The 13972-nt window shown below is 36.3% G+C and overlaps 2 protein-coding genes and 1 long non-coding RNA gene across 5 annotated transcripts; 1 reads left to right on the top strand and 2 right to left on the bottom strand.

Moving 5' to 3' along the window:
- Nucleotides 1-385: 385 nt before the first annotated feature.
- Nucleotides 386-7296, bottom strand: LOC113685991 (uncharacterized). Of its 3 annotated transcripts, none has more exons than XM_027203585.2 (5): nt 7105-7296; nt 5144-5249; nt 3062-3415; nt 2368-2514; nt 386-1995 (listed from the first exon to the last, which is right to left on the bottom strand). In XM_027203585.2, exons 2-5 carry the CDS (start codon nt 5220-5222, stop codon nt 1982-1984), a joined length of 594 nt encoding a protein of 197 aa, XP_027059386.2. In that variant the 5' UTR covers nt 5223-5249; nt 7105-7296; the 3' UTR covers nt 386-1981. The 3 variants fall into 3 exon arrangements, with proteins under 3 accessions (XP_027059386.2, XP_027059385.2, XP_089045636.1); XM_027203584.2 differs by lacking the exon at nt 7105-7296 and adding an exon at nt 6196-6364; XM_089189510.1 differs by lacking the exon at nt 7105-7296 and adding an exon at nt 5372-5673.
- Nucleotides 7297-7376: 80 nt separating this feature from the next.
- On the top strand, nt 7377-9042 carry LOC113685993 (uncharacterized). The gene is made up of 4 exons (XR_003447609.2): nt 7377-7513; nt 7652-7719; nt 7812-8245; nt 8745-9042. It is a non-coding gene; the product is annotated as an uncharacterized LOC113685993 (long non-coding RNA).
- On the bottom strand, nt 8913-12478 carry LOC113685990 (uncharacterized). Its single transcript, XM_027203583.2, has 6 exons — nt 11985-12478; nt 11720-11808; nt 10780-11204; nt 10400-10559; nt 9977-10111; nt 8913-9551 (listed from the first exon to the last, which is right to left on the bottom strand). Exons 2-6 carry the CDS (start codon nt 11769-11771, stop codon nt 9415-9417), a joined length of 909 nt encoding a protein of 302 aa, XP_027059384.2. The 5' UTR covers nt 11772-11808; nt 11985-12478; the 3' UTR covers nt 8913-9414.
- Nucleotides 12479-13972: the final 1494 nt, after the last annotated feature.

Here is a 13972-nt window from a genome sequence, read left to right as displayed (position 1 = left end):
CTGGGATGCCTCTGGCGGATCATGTTGAAAACTCACTTGAGTGACATTGTTGTCAGATATATTAGCCACGTACTTGTGCTTCTCAATGAGCTTAAGCTCTGTTTGGTGGGGTTGCTACCTGGATGAGTGACTGCACATAATATCCTGTGTTGTTGACTTTCTTTTGTTTCAGTTCCTTTTTTCAATTTCATTCCTCTACTTTGAAGAGTCAGTAGATAATGACTAATGTATTCCATGTTAACACCTCAAGTTGCCATGTTGAAAAGTTGTGGCACATTTGTCTCAAGAATCTTCCATGCAATCTTCCAGTTAAGTGACCACCTTAAAATTGTTGCTTGTTATTTGAAGTGCTGGGATAGTTGTTAAGAAATGAATATGTCAAATATGTGATTAACTCACACTTTATTTTACAAGTTAAGTACAATGTAATATTAATATAATTAAGGAATTGAAATCCGTTATCAAGCACAGCAGAGAACCCGAAAGGAAAAAAAATCCATATTTAGAAATCAACAAATTGCAAATTTGTATATTCTAACATTTCTAGACTTCTTCAATTAATCTCAAATGAACATGATATACAACTGTGAACACTTACAGTACTTTCACAGTTGTGCAAATTGTGTTATTTCCTGACCTTACAGCTAACTTTTTTCCTTTCCCTGGCAAGTGTTCTAATTCTTAATTAATGCCTACAAATATCACTATGCAATAACTAAATGCTACTTGATGTAACAAACTATTTCTCAATTTTAAAATGTTCTTTTGAACAACCTTAAATCCAGTAAGGATATTTTAAATATTGATTGACTTTGCATCATCGATGTTTGGTACAGTGAACCATAGGCCCTTTGATGTTCCTCTGTTGGAGGAGACATCTCTACAGCAAGAAAAACAAATATTGTTTAACATGTATTTAAGTACTACAGACACTGCACCTGGAGATATGGACTTTTCTTGAGGGTTCCCGGAGATATGGACTTCTCTTAAGGGTTCCCTATACCCCTTTGTTAAACTTAGTCCAGGGAAATATTTGGCCTTTTCAAGCATTGTGCACAACATCCAAAATTTTTTCACATGGACGCAAAATTTGAAACAATCAGGTTTCACATAAAATAAAACACAAAACTTACAACTTAAAATTTTCTCATTTTAAACCCAGTTTATGATGATAACTTATTCTATTTACACAAGACCCATTATTGGTCTGCGTTATGACTTTCTTGATCTGTATGAAGTCCACGTTTTGTCATTACTTACATAACCAGAGCTATGTTTTCTAAAAAACAATTTTCTATGTTTTCTAAAAACAATGTTTGCGAAATAAATTTATTTCAGCCCTTCATTTACAGGACTCTTAAAAAAAAATTACCCATGAGGACATGAAAAGATCGTATCATCTTTAATCACAATTACCCCCAAAAAAATTGAAATCATGTTTCACAAGAAAAGAAATTGCCAATCACACTTTGCTTAAAAAGTATAGGGATCCTCTTTTTCTGTATTATATTGTGCAACTTCAAGAAAACACTTCTCTCAAATGTCTCAATTGAAGCAGTTAGAACTCTTATTTACTGCTAGACACAAAAAACTGGTTGTTGGAGGAAATCAAAGTTTTCATTTTTCATACCTCAAATTTGTGGTATGGTGTCAGACTTGCTAGTTTCAATCAATTAGGTGTACCTCAAAGAGTTCTAGAAATATTCATTCTCAAGTCTATGTTGAGTTAACTATTTACAAAGTGTAAAAACATGACTCTCCTTATTCATTGACCTATTCAGCCTTAGGCTGTAAACAAAATCATATGTAAACCTAGTATGTACATTAAACTAAACAATTATGTCTACTCGTGATCATGGGTGTTTAACCTTTACAGATACCTAAATATCCCTAAAACTGTTTGCCATGACCATCGCCAGTAATCATAGGATAAGCCTTCTAATGCTGTACACCATGCATTATATTTTATCCAAATCTTTCTTCATACAGTATTGTCTGTGTAAAAAAAAATTAACACAAATCATTACAGAGTTGTTACTGGAAAGTCAAATGGAAAGAACCAAATTCATGTGACTGTCTAAGGGAATATTCAACAACAGAGATTTATCTTAATTTCCTCCCTTACTAATAATTTTGCACTTGATATACATGTTTTGTTCAAAAACTTGAAAAAACTTGAAACAAATGATGAAACTGCTCATGAACCTAAATACTATTCATAAAGCAGTACTAGAGCTACAAATGTTTGACACTGATTGAGACACCCATTGATATTCTTCATAACTATGATAGAAAATTGTGTTTCTATTGTGTATATTTTGTGACCTAAATACATGTTGTTTAATATTTGTTGAATAGACTACGAACCTTCCTGTCCCTTCCCCTTGCAGCAAGGTTGCTTAACCTTCTTCAGGATATTTTTTCTCCTAGCATACATAATCATTCCAAAAACCAAAGCACAAAATGCCACAGCACTCGTCACACACAATCCAATCTTGTATGGCAGAATATCCTCTATTGAAAACAAGGTTAAAATAATTATTAAACAAGCTGTACCTGGGTTTTTGTCAGCAGAGGTTTGCAAGTTAATAATGGTCATAGGACTTTGTGTGTTCCAATTCAATTGCTAATCATACAAGTTATTAACAAAATTGGACAACTGCAAAGCGGGAGTCCAATTTGTTAATCACAAGTATGATTACAGACAGAACTGGATGACACAAAGTCTGTTACCAATGAATCAAAACTATGACAAATTTTGAGAAAGAAACTAGACATCAGTTATACGTTTTCATAAACAAACAAACAACAGTTAACTCGGCAAAATGTGAGTCAACAGCGCACACACATGATGCATTCTGTCCACTTACACAGGCATGACGTATTAACTGTCCTTTAACTGTCCCATTACACTGCCCAATAACAAGCATGATATGTACACTGCCTGTAAGTGCTCAAATCAGGCTGGTGTTAGCCATGTTCAAGAATTTTGTTATAATTTTTATTGAGGGAAAAACTTCATTCATTCCTAATTTCATTATCTTGTACAGTCATTACCTACCTATATCAGGTTTCCTCCCAGATGACTGTGATACAGGTTTACAGATACATTGATCTCCATCTGGAACCTGGCCATTATCCAAATCACAGTCAAGGTTGCATTCACAATCACAACTTGTGTGATTTAGAACCTTGATGATCTTATCATTTCCATTTAAGGGATCATGTACTTTAACGTCAATTAATTCTGTGGTTGATGGTATGCAGGGTTTGCGTTCTGGGTTGATGTCATCACAAGTTCCTGAGCAGCGGTGCAGTAACACGTGGTATGGTTTGAAACCTTCAGTCTGGTCACCCACCACTACTGGTCTTGGTTCACATGATTGCTCTTGGAGTTGTATTGCAAAGGCCTGAACTAAAGTGATTGAATTAAAATATTATAATTAACAACTAGTATATTAACTCTTAAACATGGCCAATATATATATTTGAGAATGATACTCAAGGAAAGAAGAGTGTATGAACAAATGTAAACAAGAGAATAACATAAATAAAGGTTGCTAGTAATAAGAATATTTTAATTCAAACAATAGTACAGGATGGTCAATTCAAAAATTGCGATAGAGTCCTGGCATCATAAAATTAATTATCACAAAGCTACTATCTAGAGTTGTTTGTTTGTTTGTCATGACTGGTGATATTTTTCGAATTTTGGTGCCCTTTAAAATTAATATCACAAAGAATTTTGGTAACCTAACTTAGGTTGGGCAAGCACACTCAGGTTAGTATGCTCTACGACAGCAGCATGATGGGAATTAGAGAAGGAAATCACCACAATATTTAACAAGTACATAAAAAGCAAAGAAAGAAAATATTTTGGGAGTAACACCTCATTTACATGTGTCGTGAGGCTAACACAATAGACGCTATTCTCATTCAATGACATGTAAATGAGTGGCAGGGTATTCTGCAATTTAACCATATTTGGGAGTAACTGTGTCTTGAGGAGTCGAGGACTTTGGTGAAATTTTAACATATAAAAAGTTACTACTGAACGGAAGAGGGAAAGCCAGCGGTATGTAAATTAACTTTGGAGATTGCAAGGGAGGAACAAATATCACTTGCTACAAAAATTAATTTCGAAGCGGTGGCCAACATGATTGTTTACATAGTGAAGCCGATCTGATTTAAAAAGTACTCTTAGATCTTTCGAGAGTAGAAAATTTGATACCTTTTGGTCTTGATATGTAAGGAGGATGCAATGCCCAAAGCATTTGTTTGAAACGGCTGGGATATCTTTTAATGAAGGTGTTTTAAGAACCACAAAACAAACGCCAGAGCAACTGTTTTGTACATAAATAAATTTCAATTAAAGGTGGCAAATTCCGCGCATTTTGCGACTTGCATTGTTAGTGTAAATCAAAAGTGATTTCGTAAGCACAATCTCTCAGTTTGTGAAAATTAGTGCGAGTCGGCCCACGTTATCGCTACAATTTCGTTGCCACATTTAAGATCACGAAACATTGTAATAAATCTCAGTGATCGCGTTTACATCGCACATTTTCGCGGTATTTCCTACACTCCAGCGTCTTTCAAAAATGACCGAGGCCGGCCGCAGGAAACTTGGCTTGCTCTACTCAGAGGCGCAAGGAAGAGACAAATCATTATTCCCTGTGAAAGATCTATCTACAAAATAATACAACTAAAAGTTCTTCAGAAATGCTATTGATTTCAATTAATCAATCTCAAACACTTTCAAGCGTAAAGCCGATGTTACAAGCTTCTTAAAACACGAAAGGTTTCCTCCTGAGAGAATCGTACGATCGAGAAACAAAAATTCTTGAGTGGAATAGCTTTCAATTGCACTTTCACTAAGAGAAACCCTTGTAAATTTCACGATACAATTTATCGGACGGAAACAGGCTTGAATGAATAGCAACCAAACTCGAGAAAATTGCAACAGCTCTTGTTGTCAAAGAAGTATCAACTTAACAGATGTTTCAAAACCGATATATTTTGTTGAAAGTTTTGTTAGATTTCTATAAGAAATTTGAAGAAATCGTTACTTCACCGAGAACAGTTCGTCGCTACACGTGGAAGTTGTAGTAATTCCCGTAGTAAATTTTTAAACGTGTTTACTCACCTGATACTAAGGTTAGCGTGGCTCCTACGAAGACATACAACCAAGATTTTTGGGACAACGTTAGGCAATTATTGCACATGGATGAATCAATTATGTTTTCTTGCCTCTGTGTAATAAACAAATGATGTTAATAAATGCTTTGGTACAGCAATCGCTGAAGAAGGTAAGCTATGAATGAAATCAATTTGTAACACAGGAACTAATATCTTGACTGAATGCCCAACCTACTCTGTCGCCGAGGACCAATCAGTGGACTCGTCATGAAGTACACCGGAAATGAAGTAAACCGGAAATGAAGTACACCGAAAATGAAGATAACATCTCATGCTGACCAGCTGAAATACGGCTGGCAATTTCATTTTCACCAGGTTGACTGTTACACTCATTTCATAACTAGAGAAATTCAGTGGTCATTTTTCGCCAAATTTTCGTTGAAAAGAGGTTGTAAATATTCAGGTTTCCCACGTTCCTCCACAGATTCAATAACTTGCTTCTCAGAAATCCATCTGTGACCTTTCTGCGCTAATGCCATCTAAACAATATGTTAATGTACGTGAAAAACCCAACCCAGATTCCTTTCATCTTCCTGTTTACCTTTTCCGATTTAAACACATACCTTAAGAACCCCGGGTGTAAAGAAATATCTGTTATCGTAGGGAGACTTTTAATTTACTCCAGCTAATAATGCCTTTTTTGTCAAAGTCATCACTTCCATGTTTACCAAGCAGAATTGAACGAAGACGTGTGGCATTCTCTACCCTTCATCTGCAAGACTTACGCGATGATGCACCTAGCAAATATCACTAAAATCTAACACGCGGGGTTAAAAAAAAAATGAGTTGCGCTTGAAGGCTGATTTTGTAAGAGCTCTGAAATAGCCTGACTGAGAAGTAAGAGCTGAAAGCCACAGGAAAGAATTTTTCACTTTTAGGGAATAAACGAAGTAAAAAAAGCTCCAACATAAAGATTAAGTCGTGAGGGAACTTGACTTCCTGTAGTTCACTTTGTTCTTAGAATTCAATCTTCCGTTAGCATGCTATGTGCTTTTTTACCTCCACGTTTCCGGTTGCTTCTGTTTCAGTTGCATCTCGAAATATTACCACTACCGAGATCTGTATCATTTTAGGCGAAGGCCCGTTTTATCGCATTTGAACTTGTTGAGTTACTGGATGGTATCTCATATAATTTCACTTGACTGAAAATTCCTTAATGGGTCATTTTATTTCGCGGTTTAAGGGTTTTTAATTAGTAACCACCGAACAGTGCCTGTTGCGACAGACGTCACGTTAGTGACGTAAATGAGAACGATTATGCAAAAGTACTACGGATGTTTTCTAGTAAAAATACAACCACAATATCATATCTTCAAGAGCATAAGTACATCATAACTTCAAGTACAAAAGTTATTGAGTTTTTTATTAGCCTTAGTATTGATCTATGATCGCGCAAGAATGACTAAGCCAGTTTTAAAATCGTTGCGTGGCTGGTTTTAGATTTATGAGACTGGCGTAGTCATTCTCTTCCGATCATCTTGTCAATTGTTGCATGACATCGATAATATACTTATGCATGCATCTGATGAACTCGCTTGATTCCGTAATCTCATTGATGATTAGAATCAAGATGTCACTTAATAAAGCGTCGTCGTCGGAGGGACAGCAAAATTTCACAACTGAGCACGTGTGAACTGGGTCAGTGATATAATGAAAAATAGATTTGCGTAATCCTTCAGATATCCGCATGCAAAGTATTTCCAGCTATTGGAGTTATCAATTTTTTTTTTTTGAAAAGTCACCTCTAAAGCGTTATCGAGGACGAGGTTATACAACTTGCTAACAAGGTTGATAATCATTAAAGGTTTGACTTGGAATGCGACACAATTAACGCTAAAATTATCGCTTAGCAAGTGTTACCTAGTTTACATGTTCAATTCCTGACCTCAATAAAAATAATGTTCTTACCTTAGCTAACTTGAAAGATATTTTATAGGTTTTTTTCCTTTTTGGTCAAATTCTGATTTGTTGTGAAGCCTTGCCTGGGAGATTTCCTTGCTAGTTTAGTGTTTTTGGTTCTTGTATACGAGTTTAAAATCGGTGTCGGTTTGATCGTTTATGTTACAACGATATTTCGCGGATCGTTAACTTATATCAATCAATTTACAGAGACGGAATTTCACGAATATCCGTTTTCTCGTTACGCCTTCATATTTGTCATAAATTTGGGAAAAATGTTGACAAGGAGTGGCATTATGCAAAACCCTAATAACTAACAGTGGCTTATCAAGGCGGCATTCAGTGGATGAAATACAAAACTCCGTGACGAAATATGTGAGCGAAATGGGAAGCTTGTGAGGTTCTAAGGTATTACAGGGTCAGTCTTAAGTTTGTATTTGATTTACTGAAGTTTCAGGTTCTGTTTCGCCTTCTCATTTATTCTGTTCGGGAGGAATCAATTTTTCTTTTCACTTGTTTATTCTCTTTTTCTTTTTGTTCTCTTTCATTGTTCTAGATCATTGTCGGGCGGCCGGAAAAAAACACGCGAGTCCCTAAAACAGAACCCCCGCATGGTTTTCACGCGTAGGTTTATTTTCCTGTTTTCAATTAGCTTATAATAGGCTTCTTGGGTTAAGCTGTTATCGCTAATTTATTTTTTACTTCCTTGTTGACAGGATTCCCTTGAAATACGGCTGCCCTACAAAACATTTACGAGGAAAGATTTCTTGAAATTTCAAAAGCAGTTGGACGTGTGTAGCCCGTGTAGTCTTTTTAAATGGGAAATTCCTGATTTTTCACGAAGGGAAAGTCTCTCTCTAAAAAAAAAAAAAAAAAAAAAGAGAATTGTTCCATCACCTGAAATTTATTTTTAGATTTAATTAAAGCAAAGGAGATAATCCTTTAATATATACTGGCAAATACGTGTGTGATCATTTTAATCTTTCGTGATCCCTCTTATCGACATGTTTTGGTTGTTTCCGGTTTCTAACCACTGATCACAAGGTCATATCGATCCGCCTCATGAAACAAGTACGCTTATCAGTTGAAGGTAATCAGGGATGGTACACATGGCAACGTCTCCTGAGATGGGAGATTCTCTTGCTGGGAGGTAAATAGCAATGATGGCACTTTCGTATTTTTATAACCGTTATCTTTATTACTTGTGGCCACGGGAAATTTTCGTAATTGGAAAAACAGTGGAAAAAGATTTATTCACTTGTAATCGCTGTTCTCAACTGGCTATAAAATTTATAATGTACCATTATGATACCAAATAGATATGTTAAAAGGGAAAATAAATGGGATAGCGCCTGATTTCCTTCCCGGTTCTTATCCAGTCTCCATCCGATCTCCGTTAAAGCCAGCCTTTTATTTGTAATTATGTTGAATGAACTACAACGCCCGCTTTAGCCCTAAACCTCTAAGAATCCAGTCATAAATGTTTTTCTCGGTAAAATTCAGTGAAGAACACTTTTCTGTTCTTCTCTTCTATTTTACTGTACCGTGATGAACACGAAATACTAACCCCGCCCTCACCCCCTTAGAGATCAGATATTCAGTGTAACTGGTGACTTACATCAGTTACTTTTTCTTTTTTCTTAAACAAGGACAGTTAAACAAGTTTTTCAAACGATAACTGCAATTGAAAGCAGCCGAAAAGGGATGATATTAAAAGTGAAAGATTCCTTCCAGGCTTAAAAAGCTGCTATGCGTATCCGGTCAACTGAATGCCTTAAGGATAGTCAATGGTGCAGATGTATTGACGTTGAAAGAAATTCTCTAGAAATATCTTTTAATCAGTGGAGGATACTAAGAATAAATAACTAAAGATAGATGAATGAAGTAAAATACTTTTCTTTACTTCTTAAAATCTTCTCAACTGAAATAAATATTATTTACTATTAATAATCAAAGTTCAGTAGTCTGCAGCTTCTTGTCTTCTTTTCCATATATTATTACTTGCTGATACAAATACATGAAAAAATAAATAAATAAATAAATAAATTATTAATAGGTATATAGAAAGGAAAATATTTAATACAGCTTTAAAGGAGGTCAAACATCTCGAGGGATATATTTTCTACACTTCATCTCACATGTAAGCAATACGTATATTTAGACATTTATCTCGGAGCCATCGAAAATACTACCGACTGATTGAAATGTTTGATAAAATTGATCTCTGGCTTAAAATATCATTCCATGCTTATCCTTGCTTATCTTAAGCAAAGAGATGGACTTCGTCGCAAGATGTTTAAAGATTTCCCGGCATCCAATTTACACGACAGCTTGGCTTTCTGTGATAGAGGCCTCTACATTGTGGTGTCCTGTTTTTGTGGGTAGATTTGTTTCCGTCTCACTGCTTGATACGCTGAGAATGTCTTCTCTTGACTCCTTGATGTCCAAATGACCGCCTAATGGAAAGAACGACCGACACGGTTATTAACGGGCCGCACGGGTAGACCAGAAGAAAACTCACATTTGGTGATAAAGGAGATTATGTCCAGTTCGAAATCGGATTAATTTGCACCGGCTTTATTTGGTTGGAGTAGGAATATATAGCCGAAAAAGGTGTGGCTTACAGGGTATTACAACGAGTCATACAGCAAACAAAGTTAAAAAAAAATCTACTCGAAAAGGGTTTGTGTAATTTGTATAATTAACTCATTCATTCTCAATTCCAAACCTTCGGTATTAAAGCATCATATAGTTTCCATTTTCAGTAATGGTCGGAGATTCTAACTTTGGTCTTTGAATTCCGTACAGTTTATATATCTTTACATTTTTATCCACCGTTCTAAAAACTCAGAAAAAATTAAACAGAGTCGATAAAATTTACCTTTTGTTGAGCAGCTCCGTGTGATGCGATATATTAAACCAGCTTTCTTACGATAAAGGACCGCTTCAAAAACCATATACAACAAGACAAACTGTCCTATGAATAATATCACGTAAAACTCTTGGCGAAGTCCACCTGAAATGACAAATTGTTATATAACAAAGTTATTCAACCTTGATTACTTACAAGGATTAGTCCTTTAAATTCAACCTTTTTAACTCAGGAATATGCGGGGAAGGGGCAAGGGGGTAGGGGTAGGGGGTGCGGGTTTGAGGGATGAGGGGAAGAGGGGTATTACTTGCAAGGGTTTGAGATGAATGAAGAATTTTGCCAGAAACATTCGAGTAAGTTTTCTGAACCTTTTTTGTCAGATATTTATGCACTCTCTCTTAAAGAAGGCACTACTTTAACAAATTTACTTACCTTTTGAGTGAGGTTTGGGAGATGACAGTTTTCCTTCTGCTGGAGGCATCACTTTAGTAGTGCACTTACAAGTCTCTTCATCCACTCGCTTTTGTTTCCTGGCACAGTTTTTGTACCTTCTATCTTTGCAAACACATCCACAAGCTTCTTTATTCCATACCTGAAAAAGGAAAAATTAAATGGAATTTTAAGCTCATCATGAATTTGTACACCCGTACAAACTAAGTTTTTACTTCGCGGCTTTACGTATTGTCTTACCTATGCGTCTCTGTAAAATATGTGTCAAATATTTCGGCTTCATTATTTAGAGCAATGAATATTTCACAAGTATCAAATTTCCTAATTTCTTCCAACTCAACAGAAATTCTCTATGATATTACCTTATTCGGACCACAGGATTGAGGCTGCTTATTGCACACACATCGACACTGAGCTCTACTCCAAGTCATTCCTGCCCCACACGGAACCGATGGTCTGTCTCTGTTTCTGCACTGGCACTGACATAGGTCTGGTTTCCATTCCTCTAATTCCAAGTCACAATCTTTCGGGCCGTGGACGCATTCACATCCACAACGCGTGTGATTTTTCACTTGTGTAGTCCGCATTTCATCGGTACCCACCACTTGCACAGTGACAGACACTTCATCGTACTCAAGTGGAATGCATGATTTTACCGAAGGCTGAATATGGTCACATGATCCGCCGCATTGATGAAGCTTCACGAAGTAGGGGAAAAATTTGAATTCTGGATCGTCTATAGGCACTAAAGTCGGTCGTGGTCTGCAGAGTTCGTTGCCTAAGCGAACTAGGAGTAAACAAAAAGCAAATTTCAATACCTTGATACATAATAGTTAATTATTGCCTTGGCAACTAACATTAACTTTCTTTTATTGTTCCATCCTCAAACAGTCAAATTCTGCCGATGTCTTCTCTACCTCATGTCAACCCTTACTTTTAATAGATGCGATTTTCACCTTTAGGGCACCATTCTTCACCTAAAGATTACAATCTCTTGTCTTCACCTTATAACAAATCTTTCCTTCTTCACCCTTAGGCTCTTAGATCCTTTGATTATTTAGTAATCTTAATTGGAAAAATTCTATATTATAGAAGTCTACCAAGAGTATATCATTTTATATTCTCTTGAGTCTACTTAAATTGTGTGGTGAAAAGATCAGTCGCGTTCATAAAGTTATATTAAATTTGGTTTAGGAAGTGGCTACTTTCTTGAAACAGTGGAAATCATTGGAAAGCTGCCCTCATTGTAGATGGCGGAGCTAGTGGACTAAAGAGTCGAGAACAAGATTTTCACATAAATACCTGCATGTCCCAGTAGTGGAAGGAGAAGGATTATACCGATTGATTTTTGCATGTTTTGTCGTTGTTTCCTTGTCTGATTAATGCAATCTCTGCAAAGAGGTGTCAGAAGTAAGGTAAGAGAATCATATGCGTTCAAAATTGCAATGGACATTTTGTACAATCTTTACGAACGAAAAACAGAGCCCCCCAGGTCTATTTGGGTTACACGAACTACAAATTCTTCTGTAATTAAGATAATAAATCTTAACTAGAACACATTACTCACCATAAATTTGGGTTTCTAAAGGTAGATTTTTGCGGTGTATGGGCCACAGAATTACCCTGACAGTGTCTCAAGTACCAAACTGTTCCCGTCGATTAATTTGCGGCCTTTTAAATCGAAGAAAGTAAATGAAACCGGGTTGGGTTTTGGGAGTAGGATATCCCGTGTCATCCATTTAAAGACAACGCCGCCGCATTCCTAGACTTAATGCGTACTTCCACGTACGTATTTCTCGAACTTTCCTGACCTCAGTTTGTATAGAGCTCTAAAATGATCATCACTCCAACATCACCGTAAGAATTACGACAAACCGACAAAGCAACGCTTTAGGGAGAAAATTCATAGAGCGCAAGCTTTTCGTGAGACGCAATGAGAATTTTGTTTGCGGTGTATTTTTCCAACTTTTCTTGTCCTAGCCACTTCAACGATTTTAGAAATTTCCTCGGCGGAACTACGCAACATACACATTGTGGTAACATCTACGAATGACTCATCCAGAAAAGGATATTCTTGAATCGCGGGGAAATGCAAGAGGTACACTTACATTCTCTGAGTAGCTTAAATAGAAAGTATCAGACAAAAACAGATCAAAAGCTAAAAATTATCCTCGTGCGTCACACCTAGACTTTCATGCGAGATCTTGAAGTGATAGCTTTATTTGTAACATAATGCCAATATGAAATCTATGAACTGACCTTTAGCACAAGGAAAAACGCTTATGGCAACCGAAAGCATGCCAAATTTGGATCGTGGGAACAAAGGAAGGATATTTCATTTCGATAACAACACAAACAAACCCAAACAATAGATAAATAAAATAAAATAACAACGATACAACTAAGGAGTAGTTTCCTATCCTTCTATGATCAAAGATCAAGATCGCTAGCACTTATCCGCCACTGGGTAACAGTTTTTTAGTTTCATGATAGATTTAAATCTTGTATTTGATGTTGAGTTCAGTCTTTCCACAAATGGAAAATAATCCTGCTTTGGTTTGAAATTATGATTTGTAATGTATCCTCTGTGGCTTTCTTTGCAAAGAGGACCTACCCCTTCTAATGAAAAGTGTTTTCGGCAAATGATCACCAATTTTTAGTCTTCTTCCGCCCTTTTTCTGCAAGGCGTTTTCAATTTACGTCATTCTGACGTCATGGGAGCAAAGGTGAGATAAAATTAGTTCAGCTGTTGAATGATTGACAATTTCTTATAAGTGGGCTTTCGATCAAAACTTTTAAAAATGCACTGTTCAGTGGAACAAAAAATTTGTCAAGAATTACGAAGAATTGAAAAGAATTGCAAGAATTAAAATTTGCAGAATTACGTGTTCATGTCGTCGCCTTTAGGTGTGTTAAATATGAGTCGTCAAAATTATAGGGAATGGTTGTGATTCACAATTACAACCTTGTGTCCTAAGATTGTCGCAAAAACACACAAAGGGTGCACTTTATGAGGTAATATTGAATCCGATGGCCATGAGATAAAATTCGTAAGGTTTTTCCGGACAATGAAAGAAATAGAAACTCACACTCTCGCGATATTGAGTTTATTCTGACCCCACATGAGATCTCGCGAATCGTTGTCATAATTAGAAACAAATATTACAAAATTATTTTAAACCTTAAACTTAGGGATTCAATATCACGCCTGGTTACATGAAGTTCCAGTTTGAGGGGGTTGTTGTATACAAGAAGGCCTCGGGGTGATAGATTGGGGGCGTATGTTTACTCTCATTCGGTAGATCTTTTCCTAAGCGTCGATACTCATTGCGCAACGTGGGCTACATATATTTTGCATAATTAAGTTTTTATTGATTTCCTCTGTAACCTTTTTCGAGATTCGATTGCGAACTGTAATTATCTCTTGATGCAATAAGATGACAGATTGTTGTATTATGAGTCAGCTTTTCCTTATCTTTCAAATCCGTTTTGACAACCGGCCCTGGTCTCTTTTGTTCATTTGATAGTATTTTAGGGGATGCAACCGAATCTAAG

This window comes from Pocillopora damicornis, chromosome 12, assembly GCF_964200805.1.
Source record: "Pocillopora damicornis chromosome 12, jaPocDami1.2, whole genome shotgun sequence".
In the NCBI taxonomy this organism is placed as follows: domain Eukaryota; kingdom Metazoa; phylum Cnidaria; class Anthozoa; order Scleractinia; family Pocilloporidae; genus Pocillopora; species Pocillopora damicornis.
Note: the sequence above shows the minus strand (reverse complement) of the source record. Positions and strands in the feature narration are given on the sequence as shown.